At 36.5% G+C, this 20,290-nt stretch overlaps 1 protein-coding gene across 4 annotated transcripts in view; it reads right to left on the bottom strand.

Moving 5' to 3' along the window:
- Positions 1-20,290, bottom strand: part of CD44 (CD44 molecule (Indian blood group)) — a 45,741-nt gene that overhangs the window by 8,462 nt on the left and 16,989 nt on the right. For 2 of the 4 annotated variants that reach the window (XM_027703883.1, XM_027703891.1), the window contains exons 2-7: positions 16,570-16,735; positions 14,006-14,142; positions 12,537-12,608; positions 11,612-11,854; positions 10,240-10,335; positions 753-914 (exon numbers count right to left, since the gene is read on the bottom strand). In XM_027703883.1, the coding sequence (XP_027559684.1) occupies positions 753-914; positions 10,240-10,335; positions 11,612-11,854; positions 12,537-12,608; positions 14,006-14,142; positions 16,570-16,735 (876 nt within the window). Of the gene's footprint in view, positions 1-752; positions 915-2,713; positions 2,894-4,554; positions 4,660-10,239; positions 10,336-11,611; positions 11,855-12,536; positions 12,609-14,005; positions 14,143-16,569; positions 16,736-20,290 lie in introns of all 4 variants that reach the window. The other 2 variants (XM_027703909.1, XM_027703901.1) reach the window with 2 other exon arrangements.

Below are 20,290 nucleotides of genomic sequence, written 5' to 3'. Positions count from 1 at the left end.
CACAGCAAGCCAGAAAGCACGTCCACCTTCCTCATTCAAAGCATAGAGGGAGGGGAGAAGACAGGAAGGCCTCTCCTTCTTCTTCTACCCTGTCACTGGCTTCTGAGAGATCATTAAGCATCACATCTCTGCTCACCATGTTGGAGCAAGACACTGGCTACATGTAAAGATCTCAGTGACAGTCTTCAGAAGAAGAGACCATATCATGTTTTTAGCACATTATTTTAATGTTATGAATAGTATGTTATATGAGATTGCATCATGATATTTTGTCATGTCAGTTTTTTAAATTTGTTTCTCCCATCATTCTGTAAATCAGAGGGACAAATATTTTGATAAAATCTGTGAAAAGAACACTGTTTCCCCAGATGAATATTCACAAATAAATGCAATAACCTGTTGATATACAAATATACATAAGTATGAATTCAACTTTAAGATAAAGATAGTTTGGCAACACAAAGTAATATAACTTATGTAATGATTTGGATGCAATTTCATAGCCATGCTTCACCAAGGAATGGAAAGTACTGAAAGTGGTGTTGGCAAGGAAAGAACAAATGTTTTATACAGAGCTAAAATAGAAAACTTTCATCTCACCACCATCCAGATGGAGCACAGAGAAAACTAGTCTTTCTACAATTTATGCTGTTATTTTAAGAGATTAGTAATTACCCCTGTCTACAAGTTTATGCAGGCCATCTGAGAGACAGAAGTGATGCAGTATACATAACTGACATTATTAGTAGTACCTGTAGTGGAAGAGTCTTTCTCATGATTATTGCCTCTGGAAGGAATAGTTCTATCCATTATAGAAGGCCGTGTTGCATAGTCCTCTCCGTTGTCCCAACCTGGATATACCCATGGGTCTTGCATGGAGTCGTTCTGTTTGGCCCCATGGGTGGAGACCATAGCTGTTATGATGATGGTGAAGCAATTATGAACTCAGTATATAAAGATCCATTTCTCATATTATTCTCCTCTTCGGTTCTTGTCTCTATGACAGGCCTTGCTCACATGTCTACTACATTTAATGGCAAAGAGAAGTAAAGCAGATTTGCTTCTCATCCTGGTTTATGTTTAGAAAAGCTGCCTACTCTCATCAGTAGGACCAACTCCTTCCTCAAACCAAACATATGCTTTTCAGAATCAAGGTATCTTATTGTTTTTCGAAAGTATTTCTCTGAATCTTGCTGTTGACTTTGTTTTGGTTGAATATCAAACTGATATCCACTGATTCAGAATTAAGAACCTTAAAGGCAGAAACAAATGCAAGGATATGACCCATCAGTAAGATTTTAAGCACAGAATTTGAGTGCATTGACTAGATCCAATTTTTCCCCCTGGAAAATTCACTGTTTTATTAGTTGCAGCATCTTCAGGAAAATAGACAAGGAAGTATGACAGAGGGGAATGCTAGCACATGCTACAGATTTGTGAACAGTGCACACCCTAGATAAGGCAGCATTCAACTGGAGAATATTTGATATTGCAGTTATTCAGAAAAAACTTATCCATATCAACCAATCTGTAGGTTTTTTTAGATAGTTATAGCAAAAGAGTACCCGAATCGCATAGGAAGTATAACCCTCCTTAGCCCCTTCAACACAATAAGAAATTTGCCACAGTGTGTTACAATTTGAATTGCAACTAGGCCATTACATATTGCTATAGTAGTGTAGTATAACGTAGCGTAGTGTACTATAGTGCAGTGTAGTGTGGTAAAGTATGGCACAGTACGGTGTTTACATATATATCTCTATCTCATATTGCATTGTACTGCATCACCAGATTTTTTAAGGACGGTGATGACATATCTGGGCTTGATATCTTGGAGGAATGTGGACTTAGGCACTACTGAAACAGTAGCCTACACAAAACTTTTGCTAATAAGATTAAATTCAGTTGAATTAACAGAAACAGCATCTAAATTATGTTTGTGATACACTTCTCTTCAGAGACCTGTATTTAATAATTTGCAAGAGTAGATGACTATTGGCAGCACATCTGTAATTAACTAGTAAGCTTGGTACACTCACAGGAACAGAAACTAATATATGCCAATTTTCAGTTACTAGCTTTAAGGCATAATTTGGTCTTTTATGTTTCAATTCATTCAATGAATGGAAGAGAGAAGCCTCTTTCTTATTCTACGTTGTGCTTTGTTTTCTTCCCTTCATCACCAGTATCATACTGTCATAGTTCAAAAGTGAGGAGAGTAGACATTTTAGATAATTTTTTTTTAGATATAATTGCCATATTAACAAAAACTGAAAAAAGAAATCCTGGGTCCGATAATGACTTGCAACAGGGGAGTGAACACAGGTCCCAGTGAATGAAGTATACAACAGACATTATTAAACCTTCTCTGTTTCCTACAGATAAAACCCTGGTAGACAGCTTGTTAAAAGCTTGTGACTGCATGAGACACAACACAAAATGTAGGAGACAGTTATGGAAGGTTACAATACTAAAGGTCTTGACCTGCAAGCCAAATAGAAGAGAAAAAAACACCCAGGGACAGGTCTGAAGAATAATTAAAAATTAAAATTATTTTTTAATAATTAAAAATAATATAACATCAGAATTGCTCAGGGGTATTCACAGAATCTCTCCTATGGCCTCAGAATGCAAAAATATTAGTAAAAAAAATCCTAAAAGTAAACCTTTAGAAAGACTTGGTAATTTACTAAAATGTAACCTGTAATATTACCTGTATGAGAAGATTCCTTTTCAAAATAATTTTCACCTGCAACAGTAAATTCATGTTGTTCAATACTCGCTGTGGTATTTGCAGGATTTTGTTCTTGACTGATCCCTCCAGAATGAATGCTGTATGATAGTGGATGTTGGGTTGGTCCTTGATGTTTTTCATTTTCACTGGTAACTAGTGCTGATAAGATGATGATTGAATCAATAATGATCAAAATACCCATCATCAATCATATTATTCTCATATCATGGTTTAATAGCAAAGGTGCCTGGCTTTTGTGTTTTGGCTTTTTCTTGTTGTTGCATTTGATGTGAAATGAAAGATGAAAGAAAAAGAAGTCCTTTGGAAACCCTATGACACAAAACCATCACCAGGATCAGAAGAAGATTTAGGTGGGCTGGAAAGTATCCGAATGACCAGTGGAAGAGAAAAGATATTGGAGAAGCAGCAGAAGAGCACACAGAAACAACAGCTTACACCTCTATTTCATACTCATTAATATTGACTTAACTGCTGAGTTTGCATATTCTGGGTTTTTACAGTGAAAAAGTGGATGAACTTTCTCTTTTGAGTTAATGTCTCAATTACACAATTACAAAGCTGGCTCAAAGGAAATTGTAATTTCTTCTGAGACTGGAAAGATGAAATAAGTAGGTTCATATATTCGAAGTTGATAAGCACACTTATTTTGAACTCAATAATAATTAAAGTTCTTACCAATAAAATAAATTAATTGCTCACTCTTTAATTTGCTCTTGCTTACACAGCATAAGACGCAGCCAGAAAGCAGCTGAAGTACCACCACCATAAGAGGTTTTCTATTGAGTATTGACAGGTTTGGAAAAGATACATCAGAAAAACCTAGGATGAGCACTAGAACTCAGCTAGAAATATATTTGCCTTAGGTATCAAACATTTCTGTTGAGTGATATATTAAAAGTAAAGCAAAGGTCCTTAATCAGAGCATGCAAAGAATGAGCTGGACTTGTTATATATGCTAAGAAACCAGCTAGAGAAACCTATGCTACTTCCCAAAATGAGAAAAACTGAAGGAATATTTATTTTCACATTCAGGCAATGAAATATTCATATAGAGACCACTCATGAAAATTAAACCTAATACATCTGTATCATCTTATAAAAAAAGAGTTAATATTAACTAATGTATGACTACAACTGATCTAAAATTACATCACAAATAAAAGAAAGTTACCACAAAAATTATTTCTGGGTGATTACAAATCTTGTTCTAATGACAATTGTATAAACCTTCGCTGTTCAAAACAAGCTCAGAACCAGAAAGGCACAGCAAAAATAGCTTGAGAATGCACTTTGTAAGCCTTTGCCTACAGAAGCTTCTAGCTTTGAATGCTTTGGTATCTCAGTAGGCTACTGGTACTAGCACTGATAGCAAAATGTTCACATTCATCTGGAGGATGATTTTTGTAGGAAAATTTCATGATTTTGAAACACTAGCTCCCTTTTTTATCTTTTGTCTTCAGATTTTACAATTGAAAATTTTGAAATGGAAAAAGGGATTTTTTTTTTCTCACCAAGGCGGGTCACCAGAAGTTACAGTCTGCTCAGTTCTATTTTACTACTGGTAGTGCAAATCTAAAAATACCAGAAATGTGAGGAAAAGTGGCAATTAACTAACTTTAGATGCAAAAGATAGACTTGGAACAACAGAGAGATGCCACCTCTGAGGGCTCTAGCACAAATAATGTAAAGGCATTACACTAAACTGAGGCTAATGGTATGGGAATTATGAACAGCTGCACCATGAGTGTTACATTTAAGTCACAAATCTAACTATTATCTGAAATGCTTGATTGCTTTACCCCTGCTAGAAGAGCTAGGATACTGCTCCTCTTCATCTGTGAAGGTGGGATTCCAATGATCTTGTGTGGAGATTTCCGGAAGCGTTTCGTGTTGTGAGTCCACAGCTGTTGGGACAATGGAGGATTGAATGCTGACTATGCTCTAAGTCTACCACTGTTCATGTGTGCCATAAAGGTGATGGAAAATGGAAATTCATGCACATCCTAACTATAGCCTCTCTACTCTTTTTATCAAAGCCCTTTACATCAAACCAGTTCTTCTTTTCTTTGCATTGGATAGATGCAAATTTTCTCAAGAGGAATGGGGAAAACAAGCAATAGAAGAATAATGTATAGCAGAAGTAACGCAAAACCATTACAGCAGTTATAGACATTTAAACTCATGTTTGAAGAATAATGCTGGACCTAAGGAACATGGTAGATTTCTCAATACATGCAAAACATGCTTGCTAAGTACCCAAGAAGTACTCAAAAAGTACGATGTTAGAATATCCAGCACTGAGCTCAAAAGCGAAGAACGGTAAAAAACTGATAGCGCCTTGACAACCAGCAGGTCACCAATATTAGTCAAGAAAGTTATAATAAAATTAAAAAGATAAAATAAAACTTCCACAACGGTCTATGATCAGAGACTGTATACATTTTCACCCATGTAGCGTGCAGACACCGCTAGGCCATAGAAAGTATTTGGAGTGCAATACACCAGTGGAATAAGTTACCAATGCAGAGCCTCAAAGATAAATAACTTAACAGCAGAAATACCCAAAACATAGGCAAAAGAATAAAAAGCCCCAAAGCAAGATGATTTGATGATTTTGTAATTTCTTCTAATGACAAAGACCACTGCTGAAAAAATGCAAATACTAAACTATCTCCAGAAAAATCAAATGCTTATAAACAGTGATCTATAAACACTGTTGAGTAAATAAGAGCACAGACAACAGATACATTAAGATGTACTTAAATTAAATAAAATTACAGAAACAGAACAGACTGTTATTTTTGTACAAATAAGAGCACTAGAGTATAGTCATCAATGGCAACTTCTATGTTAAAAAACCCCTCTGGGTTGGGGCCGTTCTCTGGTCTTAAAGTCAAGTACCAGATGTGTGCTTTAGTGACACGCAGCATTTGGCTTTGATCTTCACATGTGGTGGTTTTCTGGTTTTCAGAAAAAAATTATTTCAGGTATGGATGGCTTTTGAATTTAAAAAGAGTTATCAGATGATGACTGCGGGACTATTCGTATCAGGAAAATAAAGCTATGTATTAAAATACCTCAATTGTTGTGTTGGATCATGCCTAGACATCTGAGGTCACAAAATAAATGAGGTAATGTTAGAAGACTGCATGAGAAGAGTGTAGAAGGGAGCAAATATGAGACTGTTTTACTGACAATTCCCAATGAAAAAGGCACTTAGGGTTTGGACTCCTCAAATTATGCCTGAACAACTCCTTCCACAGACAGGAAGTCTGGTATTAAATAGTTGTAGATTACCTATAGCATGAACTAGAATTACTTTAACACTTCAAAAAAATTAATAGAAAGAAAGATAAGCTTTTTTCTTCTTGGAAAAGCATAAGTGAATGAAAACATTTGAATAGGTATGAAAATAAGGTGGTAATTTTAAGTAGTGATAGAAGAGACATAACTTTTATCAATATGGACCACAGATAATTTTTCCAATCACAAAAGAGATATTTCTGAAGGAACAGATGATGAGGAGATCATCCAAATTTCACATAATATGTATGTGGCAAAGGAGGAGGAACATCAAGTGTGAAAGGAAAAAGAAGAAGGAAAAACCATCCAAAGAGAAAGCAAGTTCCTTACTCGTACTTGTAGCAGTCTTGTCCTTGGCCACATTCCTGCTCCAGCTAGGAAACAGTGTTGGGTACATCGTCTCCTCTGAAGAGTCTTCATCATCTGAACCATTGCCACTGGAGGTCACATCTGCTGTGGTGATGTTAAATCTGCCATGAAGCCCTAACTCACAAGGCCTTCTGCTGGCAGCAGTTAGGCTTTTTTGCCTCCCCTGCATGCAGCCTTACAATTACAGAGGAGGATATACAGAACTGTGCTTCCCATGGCCCAAATCACTCCTGGCCTTTTCACTCAGAAGGGATGCACCACTTTGCCATGGCCCTGTTGAAGTTCCCCAGTGTGGAACCCTTTGCACACTCACAGCATTAACCATACTCTGTCCTTTTCAGCCCCTAATCAAAATGCCCTCTTAGCATGACATTCTTTACCCTTGGTTGCCTGTGTGACTTCGTGCGTCTTCTCTCCAGGATTTGACCACCACCAGTGGTCTGGAAACAGATTCCACCAAGTTTGGGTGGTGGTTTTCTCTAGGTCGTCGTGACGAGGCCCTGGAGCTGTTAGGACATTGCCCATTTAACCAAGATCTTGTTATTATTTCTTGAGAAGCACTTTTCCTCCACGACAGTCAAGTCCACTAGCACCAGCACCCTGAGCACCCTCATGCCACAGAGACGGATGTGAGCGCAAGGCGAATGTATGAATCCATGGTATCATTACATTCCTCAAACACATCGCTAGATGCAAGCACTTCTGGCAGTCCCAGGAAAGAACACAGTGCCTTGAGAGGAGACATCAAAAAGCCCTGTGGGTTTTCTCTAGCTCTTCACATGCCATAAGGTTAATGAGCTCCTCACAGGCTTTGACAGCAGGAGAGAGTAGATAGCCTTAGGCTCCAGAATGAGGAACATCCACCAAGATGACATAAAATCACATACAAAAGGTGAAAGAAGTATCCATGTCAGGCAAAAAGGTGACCCACAGATAAGCACATCCAGAGAAGAAAACTGCTCTGCTACTGAGAACCTCAAGAAGCCAATGCTGTCAGAGACCGGGGCTCAGAACTGCAGCTATTCCACTCAAAGGACACATGCACTCCCCTTAGCCTGATGCTGTCAGCTAAATCCACACCAGAAACGCTTTTCAGAGTAGGCGCCAGCATAGCGTGAAGAGTGAGAGATGCAGCTTTATTCCTATCACATGACCAATGCACAATATTTTCTCAGATCAGAGCGTATCAAATAGTCAATTCCAGAGTTTTGTGACAGGCATTTTCAGATGGAAAGAGATTTCTGCTCAGAAAAATTAGAGGAATCTACAGCGTTTTCATCCATTGTGCTAGGCGAGCCAAATGGGTATTGGCATGTAAATAGAAATAAAAGTGTCTATTACATATGGATGAACAAAATCAGTCACAGTTACTGTTTGAGTAGGTTGCTCTGATAACTTAGAAGGGTATTTCATTGTTCAGTAACAGAATTTTACATCTGATTCCTGGCACACCTACAGATGAATCATAATTTGTTACTAACAAAGAAACTTTTTTCATCCAGGAGAGGAAGTTGATGGCTAAGTGCTGTATTAATCTGGACCATTAACTTGATGGAGAACATCACCAACAATGTCTAAATCCAGAGAAATACCAAAAGGGTATTGTCTGAAAAACAAGGAGCTGTGAATATTGTTCATTTCAAACCCGTAGCAAAGAAGTCTTTAGATTAAGCCAGATACCTTTTCACAAAACTTTAACTTTACAAATGGTGTGTAATATAGATGGAGAGACATCAGTTTTGTTTCTCATTTTAACACACTATAGAATTAGATAGATATATTTTTAGCCATCTGTCAGAAGATATATGACAAATAGTGTTCTTTACTTATTTCTTAATTTTCTACTTTCCTGTCTGTGGGATTTTTCCCTGGGAAATTAAACTGGATACTCCAATGAGCCTGCATTGCTATGCAACCTAAATAGCAGATATTGGAGTACAGCTTCATCTTCTTTTTTTGATTGTTCTCCATGTAACTTTCTCCTACACTACTGAATATTTGATGACTTCTCACAGAGATGCTCAGCTTATACTTAACTTCTTTCTGAAAGGAGTGCTAAGTTATTGATTCATTTGTAATGCAGCAAAATAAAACTAACTGAGTCTCTTTGGTTTTAAAGTGATGTTGCTGATGTTGCTAAATCTATCAGAAAAGCCCAGGTGCACTACTTTCATAACTTTTTTTCCCAGAGAACCAATCTATCAATCCTAAACCAGTAAACAATGATGCCAATGCCATCACTTCTGTGATACACATATATCAGTATTGACATATTTTATTACATTGCTTTATAGTTATTTTGATTTTTTTAAATCTTAAATACCTCTAGTTTTCCCTCTGTAAAATAGTCATGCTCATGAGAGAGAACTGTTAGCAACAGAAAGGGACATATATATCTAGAATCAATACATTTGATAATCAAGTAGTAAAACGAAAACAGAAAGTTTCCTGCCTGGAAAAAATGCACAGGTTTTTGCAGGGCATATAGAAACACCCGTACAAGGAAACACTAAGTCACGCATGCATACAAAAGCAAATACATAAGAAGGTGGAATTTCCTCCACGCCTCACCCCCTTACAGGCAATATTTTGTAATAAAAGCTTTTGCTTGAAACAAGCGCCAGAAAATTTTCTACTTTCTTTCAAGGTTTGGGGTAAAATCAACCTAATATTTCTTTTTCTATCTACATATTTATAAGCTATTACTAACCTTCACATCCTCTGAGACAAGATGCTTGGTTTTAGTGATTTATGTCTTCTAGCAAGGCTTTTGCTAACTGTGTAAAACAAATGATCATTCTTACTCTGTCCTGTCATGTCTAAATACAGTGACGAGGGCACCACCCTCCCAAATCACATAGACCTTTTGACCATCTATCAGCAACCAACAGACAATCAAGCAAGTTCCTCACTTTCATGAATTTCCTTCGTGGGGAAAAAAAAAAGAGCCAATAGGAAGAAACTTTCATGTCTATCAGTTCAATCTTTACTACAACATGCCTCTGTAGATTTCCTGTGTGTAATTAAAATCTTCTCCCTTTGGGTTCGCTTTATTTTCTGGGGCAAAGATCTTTATCACTCTAAACTTAAGAACTAATGTGAACATATGTACATTACTTCCACTTTAACATGTGTAAGGTGACTTCAAAAGCTTTTTATTTGTTGTAGCTGCCATGCATTACATATTTGATAAAAACATCACAAGCAGTTTTTCTGATTCAACAAAGCTATTTAAGGACAAAGCTGAGAAAAATGGAGCCCCAATTTTCTCTCATGCATACTGCCAACAACAAGGGTGAAATTAATTTTTGCAGTGCACAAATGGCTTGGCAATTGGAACCATATAAAGGATTGCTTTGGTTAGCGAGGCCATGTTTTTGACACAGATTACCTACACTCACAACCATAAATATATTAGAATAACAGAGACTTTTATCCCAAATTGACAAAAATGTCCTTTTCTACCTCAGACATAAATTGACTTCAAGTAATAATTGGTTGTACTAATTTGTGATGCCTCAGAGAGCAAACAGGTGTGATAAAACAGCAGTGGAAAATATAAAGCAACAATCTTTCTGAGCTCATGTATAAGCATTGAATTAAACACACTGTAAATGATTTTTTTTTCCCACTGTCCCAGAGAGTGAAATTAATTTCTGATTTAACCAGTTTGGAAAGTAGTGTCTTTCAATGTCTTTCCAATACTTGAAATGTTGTACACCTCATCACTTACCAGAATGCCCTTCTGGAAGAACAAAGCAGTTTTAATGCAATCTATATTTAATGTAATTGTTATGAAATGTAAATCTTACTAGTAGTAGCATGATAATGTCCACCATCTTCTTCATGGAAATCATCAGCCACTGTCCCGAAAGAGATGTCAGGTGATAGAGATGGAACTTCATAATCTGTATGGTGATGGATAAATCATTACTATTTCATTAGCTGAGTTGCAATACAGTATTTAGGAGTACTTCAGTTATTCTATACTGCAAGCTTCATTCCTCATTTATTGGTCCAAGAGAGAAGAAAGATACAGACTAGATTCCTCTCATAATTCAACCCCACATAACCCTACTTTACTAACATAGTAAGGATATCACCTTACAGATTATTTCAAGAGGAGTATGTATTACAGTGATAATGAATATTCTGGCAATGATCTGTTCACGTGATACAAGATTTAAATGCTACATGTATACCATGTGGACAGGGATTCTAGAGCAATGAATGAAGCTATTTGTATTCCCCTCTACTGAGATATATTCTGAGATTTAGTCCAAAAATTTATACTCTGCATGCAAGCAGAGTTGATAACAGCTGTAATGGCAACCAGTTCAAATACACAGCATACACCTCAGGGAATGGTTCTGATCCTAGTCCTTAGGAAAAAAAATGTTAGGATTTACCATTCATGATGCTAACTATATGGAAAAACAAGCATAACATATCATGAGTATACCACAAGTGAAGAGTGATTTTATAATCCTAATGCTTCTGTTCTTTTTTTTATTTTTAATTATAGTGATGCAAAATACTGTTATCCTTCACTGGTAAGTTACGAGTGATTTGATAAATGGCCTGTAGTCACACAGTAAACTTTACTGTCCTTAGAGAATGACTTATATTTGTATCCCTTAGCTTCAATTGGAGCTAGTCTTTCAGACTTCAGATAATTTCATCCACACAAGAAACATAAAAGATGAAATAAAATACATAGAAAAGATTATGGCATTTCTATTTGGTAGGGCTTCATAAAATTTGAATTTGGCTTTACCACCTAAAAGAAGTTATCAATAACATTTTAATTTGACATATCTATCTCCCTAAGCATTCTCTAATATGCCGTAGTAAGATGATGTCCTAAAAAATCTCCTGTATTTATACAAAGAGAAATCTCTTCTATTGTAAACTCCTCCTCATTCTTATTATTTAATGTCAATTTATTTAGAAAACAGATAAGAATGTTATCCTTATCTCTACATATGCTTCATACTCACATGCAATCAAAAAAATCCTTAGAAATTTAGAATGCCTCAGTTTTCTTTCAAAGACACACATTCTCTCTTTTTTTTTCTCCTGAATACAAATTAGAGATGGTACTTTTCAATCCCTCATTATATCCTTTAACTATCAATGTAATCTTTCACTCACTTATATTCAAGGGCAACCTACTGTCCTTACCATAGTCTTTTCCAGGAGTTCCTTTTTCACCCCCTCCAGAAGTGTGATCTGGCAGCTGTGAGACTGGAGTAGCACTTCCATAATATGAGGGGCTGGATCTCCTGATGGAGATATCCATGGGAGTTGTCTCATGAGTTGATCCACTACCTACATTTTCATCATCTGCACCTGAAGTTGAGGACTCTCCACTGGTATGACGTGTGCCATCTGCATTATAACGTGAGCCATCTGCATTGTCAATGACTGTGGAAAGAGGGAATTAAGCAGCTACTGTCAAGGAGCTACATAGCTATATTTCAGTAATGCTAAACAGTTTTAGTTCTACAACAACAAAAAAGATAAAGAGAAACACTTGTGAATTAATACCAGTTCATCCATTTTTGCCATCCTATCTAACCTGTCTAGATACTTCACTAAAACATCTAATGTATATATGTTAGTTTACATATTTCTCAAATATGTAGGGCCTACCCTGCATCACTTATTTCATCAAACAGTTTGGTTTTAACATAAAATCTTGGCATTTGTAAAGTCAAGCAGAATTTTAGAATTGCAACAAATAATTTATTATGAGCATTTTCTTCCACTTCCAGCTGCTTTTCTAACAAAAAGCTCAAATGAGATATAGAAAGGTTGTTGTCTTAAGCCAAGTCCTACGTGTCAAAGAGATATTACCTGCTCTGAGATGCTAAAAATGTCAAATACCTATATAAAAAAGTGTTTGCTAGCACCCTGAAACAAACAAAGCTCCATAAGATTTACGGAAAAAGAAGTGACTAATTGTTTTAATTTCTGTTGAACATCTCTTAACTTCTTTTTCTTATATTTGGCTTGATTTTTTAATATCAGTATTTGTTTATGTAAAAAAAAGATAACCAGATACTAAAAACTGAGCAAGTGCATGTCTTTCTAATCAGTACAGTACCTATTTCATCTTGATTACTGAGGAGAGAAGTATTTAGTTTTTCGACTGGCTCACACCCTATGTCTCTTGTTTCTGTGAAAGAAGGAAAATAGAAAGTATTAATTTGGGAAAATGAATTAAAAAGTCACATATATACCCCTATTAATTGTACATAATCACAAAACATCAGCTTCAGATGAGGACAATTGGAAACAAATTTCCAAACAAATATTATTCACTGATGTACCTACTTTCCCTTTTTGCTCCTTCCCAGGTGGGACACTTCAATATTGTTAGTTCTGTCAGCTAACGATTAGATTCTCCATTTCCTTAGCCATTCCAGAAAACAGTTGCAGTCAATGTCAGTTAAAACAGCCTTATGACCCCGTTTCAATGCAGGCAGCCCCATTGTCATGGTGGAAGTGGCAACCCTAACCCTCCCTAACTAGAGAGACTGCCCTCTCCATGGAGGGCTCTGCACAGGCAGAGCGTGCCCTGGTCTGGTGAGCACCACTTCCTCCAGTGGGCTGAAGTGCCACATTTGGGGCCAATGTGTAAGCTACCTGATCATACTGCTGGAAGAGAATAATACTTGAGTGGAGTTATAAAGCTCTGAGGGTAATGGACATCACTGGAGCAGCAGAATAGTCATGTGCGACTGTCAGAGGATGGCAGTTCACATACTATGCCAATGCAAAGATTTTTAATTATATGACTACCAAGAATGAAATCAGAAGATGTCACTGCTACCTAAATCATGAATGATTTTTTCCTACAGCTTTCTGTAACAACTGTCTGTGAATGTCACAATCTACTGAAACTCAAGCCACTTGAAGTTAGTCCAGATTTTATCTTAAAATATTGTGTTCAGCATCTGTCATGGACTACCTACATTTTCCTAGTAATTTAATAAAATATTTCCATCTACTAAAAAGTTCAAAACCTTAGATGAAAGTGGTCAGCTTCCGACCCACATTGCTATCTAGCTGCCTAATGTCTGAATAGAGATTTGCCTAAGCAAATACTGAATGAACCTACAAACAGGAGAGCAGCAGCCATGTCCACAGGCCTGGGATGGCCCTCGCTGCTGCAGGTGGCAGCCACTCCTAGTATTCCTTAACACAAGTAACTGCTTTTGGCTATAGAAGCTCATGTGCACATGAACAGAAGAGCTGAATGCCAGCACTGACAACAGTTATGTCTTTCAGATTTACTGCTGCAGTGGTTCACTTCACTAAGCCTATATAATGAACTGTTCTGAGCTACTAAGTTACTCCCAAAGGCAGAAAAAAAGTTTAGGTCAAAACACACCAATAACAAAATGGCTTGATAGTCACAATTCCAGAGTTTGAAAAAGTGTATTTCTCCTCAGCTGAAAAAGAGATTATGTTTATTATAGAAGCCTTCACTTCAGTACCTTAAATAGGAGATTACATATATTAATTTTAGTTAATCTCTTTCTAAAATACATCATGAAATCACCTACATACCTGTCTCATTGTAACAATATGCATCATATCGACCAGTTGTATTTGCTGGAAGCTTGTAAATGCCAGTATGGTTTGCTGCACAAAGATGATAGGGTTTGATTCGTGGGATAACAATATGCCCCACTACAAAACCATACCTGTGAAGGACAGAGGTAAATAAACCATATTACTTACTATAACAGATGGTACCTCAAACATGAAGAAGCTACAAAGAAGCCATAATTTTTTTAAAGTGTATGCATTTATGTATACTTTTTTGTTCCTTTTTCGTTCAGGTGTTCCTTTCTCACAGGTAGCTACATCAGTCTCCCACCACTCAACACTGTTTCATAAGTAATTTCTAGAATTTAACCCATTTTAACTAAATAAGCATCTTATTAGCTAGAGCAATTGATTCCAGAGCAAGGTAGTGAAAGTGAGGGAAGCAAGTGCACTTTTTGTCCAGTGGGAGGTTGTATTACCTGACACTAAAAACTGGATTGTTTTTCCTTTAGGGGATTCACATTTTAATTGCTTTGATGTAACATAATGCTCAGTGACATTCCACACAGAAGTGAAATGTTGGGGGCTCAATTTATGGTACCTGAGCAAATTTAAAGAATGATTGTAACACATATCATTTTCTGCAAAAACTGACAGCTTAGTAAAATATTCAAATACAGCAGTCATTCATCCACAAATTCTGACTCTATCTTTCAGTAGAACAATGTGGTTATTGTGTACAGAGCTCACATATTTCAGTGAGGACTGTAGTTACACTAGGTACAATGCATTACTACTATTTTGCAATCCTGCAACGATTGATTCTAATGTATTTAACTGGGAGATGTGATAGAATTGTAATAAGAACTGGGGCTTGATTTGGGTTTTGTTTCACTTCTTGAGAGGTATGATTTGTCATGGAGGAGTAAATGTCATAGCTTTGCAGTTTTTTATCTATGAACATCATTCCAGTTACACGTCTAATGTTCAGATACTTGTAATTCTGAAAGTCTCTTGTAGGTGGAATTATAAATTACTTTACTCACACTCCCAACTGACACCTTATAAAATATTATTGACCTAGTTGTGTTATGCTCTGTTGATTCATCTTATTCACTCACCATTTGACACGTATCTTGATGATTATATACAGTATATTTTTCCTGTCCTACTCAAGCTTGATAAGAGCTAAGGCTCACTGACAAGAACCTCTAGCAAAGGATCAACAAATGAAAGTAAGAGGCAGGGTTGACCAGGAGGAAGGAATCCTATCTGTATGCCTTACATATCCAAATTTGTCCTCTGGTAAACTCCGAATTAGGGAAAATTGTAAAATTAACAAAAAAATTCAGCTCCCCACTGAAAAAAAAAATCCATCTTCTTCTTTCAATTAGCTCTATATTTTAACTTCAGAAAAAACTTTCCATATTGTAGAATACTCATAATTGCTAGCACTAGAAATCTCTACCCCTAGGGATTCGTTAGGATTTGATCTCTACATATTATGTAGTGCTGGGCAATTCAGACTGCTACGTATGTTCATATGCTAATGTCAGAAAAAAAGAACATGCTTACTATGTTATGAAGGACTTTTCTCTCAGAGTAAAGAACTGTTTATAGTTTTTATGTTGTACAATTTTGAATTACACCCACTTCTCACAGAAGAATCCAGTAAGAATTCTCTGTCCACTGTTCTCTGACAATTTTGTCCACATCTTTCACCGCCATAATACTTGTGAAAATGAACATCACAGGATGTCATCAAAAGCAGTGTATGACACTTATATGCATAAGAAAGTTTTCAAAGCACTGTGCATAGTAAATTTATTATGTATTTTTAAAGCAAGATCAAGTGTTCATCTAGTCTGATGTATTTACAGACCACAGGACTGTATCGACTCGATTAGCATTCAAACAGAGGGTATCCTTAGGGAAAATATTTCATCTTGATGACATCTTTGTTACAGATTTTGTTGTATTACATCATTACTTACAGAGGGTAATTAAGTCACTTGACAATGTGGTTTTGGGTTTTTAATAATTACTGTCTGTCTTCTGAAACTTCTCCATTCACAGATTATAAGGATGCACTAATACTGTGGCCATTTTTTCATGGGATGCCAAGAGTTCATTCCTCGTGGTACCACTTGCTGCTTTTTACTTTTCCTTGACAAGACAGAGTTTTGTATACCATATATACCATCTTCAGTCTTTGACCTTACATTAGGTCCTTACTTTTCACATACTTATCTTACTCATTACTCAGTGATACAGTATGATCTGAACATCTTCCTGATTAGTTTATTATACTGTCAATGTTTTGTTACCTTTAGATTTTATCTGTGAGAGGTTATGATTTTTTAAAAGATAAGTGGTAAAAACTATATGCATCAAGGACTTATTTATTACTGGACCCAGAACAAACATACACGTGCGCAAAGATGTTTTGTTCATTACACAATATAACTTATTTAACTGCTATGACCATCTTAACAGCTATAGGAAGTTAAATGTAATTATTACACTATAGCATGGATGGATGGACTTGTCATGGTATCTTATTTTTTCAAGAATTTCGTTACCTGCAAGTTTCAAATCCAAGTTCATGAGCTTTCTTCAGCTGTTCTAGTGTTGCCAAGGTACTGTTGAGAGCTCTGCAGAGTTTGTCTGCTTCAGGTCGTGTGAGACTGTAGCGACCATTTTTCTCAACATGAAAAACTCCTCCATATCTGCAGCTTACATTGAATTCTGTTATCAAAGGAAAAGAAAAAAAAGGTGTTACAAATTGTTAGACCTAATGCTTCACTGAAGACATGGAAATTGTTTATTTTCAAGTATAGTACTTTCAATGTAAACCAGCAAGAAGCAGCAGCTACCAATTCATCCAGAAAAAGCACTTTCAATCATGTTCTTCATACTTCCCCTCTTCGCACTGAGGCACCAGCCAAATCTTCAGCCTTTCCAAAAATAGCAATACAACATGTTTTTGTGAGATATCTAGCACTTTTAACATTCCATTAACAATAACCTGCAGATGATACACTTTGTGAAATCTTGGAAGCCACACTGCTGCAAAACTAGGTGAATAGTCAGATGTACTTGAAAATAAAATATTTCATTCATAACAGATTTTTTTAAAGATGAAATGGGGTATAATAAGAGGTTTTGTGATCGTTAAGTTCTTTAATTATCTTATTGTGATCCCTTTACAGTTTATGAATTTATATGTCAATCCCCAGTTTCAGAACCAGTTCAAGTAACATGTTCCTATTACGTAAGCAGAAAGTGGTTTGATTTTCATGATCTCCTTGAGATAAGAGACTACCTGAGACAAAAAATAAGTAAGTCTGAACTAGAACAACATTATGTTGTTAAATACTCCCTGAAAGATAATCTTTAAACTCTTCATATTCAGCCTGCTGGGGCAGATAAAGAAGTGTCAAATACACATTATATAAGAGTTCACATGAATTAATTTCTTGCCACCTGTTCATTCATCTGACAATATTTCCCTCCATTTTGAAAGGCTGCTTCTGGCTGAGTTCATGCTCTCGCACAAACATCTTACTGCCAACTCATGTCAGAGTTTCAATATGTACTGCAGTGTTCATTTAATGTTAAAGGTTATCTTGGATGGATTTTAACTTAATAATACTGTAAAGGCTTGCACATGGAAGTAAATTTCAATGGCAAACTGTATGAGGATAAAATTTAAAAAAAATACAGTTACATACAATTCATTTTCTGGCCACAAGCCTGGCAAACCTGAACAAGCAGTATTTGCAAATCCTGAGTGAGGGGAGCACCTCATCCAAATCATTAGAGACACTGAATGAAAGGCATAAGGTTCTGAGGAGATCATCCTCCATTCATCTTTTTGTTGGAAAAATACTGCCTACATAATGCAACAAGTGGGAAAATGGCATAATCCAGGGAAAGTCTGTGACTGATAAAATGAGAGAAAAAATAAATATCAGTTGTCATCTTTTTTTAACAGGAGCAGCTAAAAAAGAGTTAATAATAATAATATTACCAATAATAATAACAGTACAAATAAGAACAATCATGTGCATAGAGAAAAATCAGGGAAGAACAGGACACTTCCAAGAAATATGAATTAACTTTGCTTTTGCCCCACCTTTCCCTCTAGAGAAAAAAAGCAATTGCAACTCCAGACTAGAATGACAACAGCAAAGCACACTTAATAGGAGTAGCCTATTATTCCCAGTGAAAAGAGGAGCATGACTCATTTTTATCTTATTTTTAGTGGAAGTTCCATGTGCAAGAAAGGGAAAAATAGACTAGTCTCCTCCAAATATTAAAAGGGTGTGTTTATACCATCTATTTGAAAAAATAAAAGACATATAATAACTGCTTTTCTGAAGGACCTGAAATGCAATTCATACACATACTATGTGAACAAGCAACTTTCCTAATGTCATTTTTGCTTGACAGTCTATTTTCTTATATAGTATAGATGTGAAAGCAAATGATAGTAAATAAGGCATGCACTCTTTCTTCAATTACTTTTGTTCATTGGCAAACTGACGTTATTCTATGTATAGTGTATCTACTAAGTGTAAACTGCAGGGAACATTCCTTTACGTAGCTCACAGGAAACAATCAAGGAGATAAAACACCAGATTAAACCCAGACTGTATGATGTATGAGAAGACAATCATTATTCATAGCTTGGGTAGAGTCCAATAGTATTGATGTTTGCTTGACCAAAGGAGCTCAAAAGCCGTGCGTCCAACCTTGAATACTTTTACCACAGGCAACACAATTAACCATTATGGTTACTTGGATTGCCTTTCCCCAAAAAGAATGTACAAAGTATCTCTGCTCCCTCCCCCCCACCCCCTGCACCTTGACCAGGATTTTGGCTGAAGAAAAAAATTTCAATTTAGACAAAATCAATATACATTGCAGAGCTGTTTAACAGCCTTGCTGATTACAATTCTTAGTGTTTGTATTATCATATGTTATTAAAAAATCAAGAACACATAATTTTTAGTTTTGTAAAATTTAGGCAGGACTAACATTCTCTCAAAATGCCTTTTTGTTTGACACAGTTGTTTTCTTCTTCCAGGGAAAAATAGTTCTGTAGAAATTTCTCTGATGACAGACATGTCATAAGAGGTTTTGAAGGCAAGAATGAGGAACCTGTATGGAAGAGGACACCAAAAAATACCTTTCTCTTTCCTGGGGGACTTAATGTCCTGCAACAGGGGTTAGTTTCAGCAAGTTCCCACACATGATTCTGAAATTGTGACAGTGCTCCCCACAAGTGCCAGATGTAGATGTGCACAGCACTGGTCCTGGGAATAGTTGATGGACTTGAGACCTTCTGTGGCCACACTCCTGACTGAACACCACCACATGCTGAAAAGTCATCACCACATATGCACAGTGTCACAGATGTAGTCAAGAAACCACAGGATGCAGATCCCAATAGATATTTCCTTATAACAGCACAATGAATAGCTGCTCTGCATAGAAGGATGTGGCCCTTCTGCCACTCCTTGGCTACTGCTATGGGATGGAGCTGCTCTTGCAGCTGCCATGCAAGTGACTTCTACTTCGGCTACAAATGTTTCATATTCAAAGACCGACATTATCTTGGAAGTTGTCCAGTCAGTAGCTGTATTAAACATAAATGACCTAGACAAGAAAAAGGCTTCTCTTTGGTTTTTCCTTCTTGATTCTCTCTTCCCTGTAGAACAAAACAGGTCGAAATTTGTTAATAATGAAATATACTCTGTGAAGTCCAAGACTTAATATTATATTTGGGGATCAGATCACAAAGTTCTGTTTGATTACTAAACGTAACAGGCTCAGTGTTCTTGGAGATAGATTTGCTTGAAACATCAACACCTTTTCTGATAACTTTAGGCTAATTTCTGAAGAACTATGAAAGCAGATACCACATACACTTGCACTGGGTGGCATTTGATAGCAGTTAATCCTATAGTCACTGAATCACAAAGTGAAGTTCACTTTTGTTTAGAGTGAGTTCATTTAGCTGTCATCAAACCTCAGCCCATTCATAGTTTTAAACACTACAATATATGCTCCATTAACACCCAGGTACTCAGTAATAGTCAGAATTCCACCAAGAGAGTCAATTCCTTAGACTTCAACAGTAATATACACAAACAGGCTTAATGGAACTACTTGTAGGCTACATGCCTATGCATGTGTACATTTTTCATGGAAATGCTTAACCTGGATCTACAGTGTGTACACTGCACACCAGGACACTTCTGGGAAGTATCAGGCTTATTGCACATGTGCTGCCCA

The sequence above is a fragment of the Neopelma chrysocephalum genome, unplaced genomic scaffold (assembly GCF_003984885.1).
Source record: "Neopelma chrysocephalum unplaced genomic scaffold, ASM398488v2 Primary Assembly neopelma1_24, whole genome shotgun sequence".
Classification (NCBI taxonomy): domain Eukaryota; kingdom Metazoa; phylum Chordata; class Aves; order Passeriformes; family Pipridae; genus Neopelma; species Neopelma chrysocephalum.
Note: the sequence above shows the minus strand (reverse complement) of the source record. Positions and strands in the feature narration are given on the sequence as shown.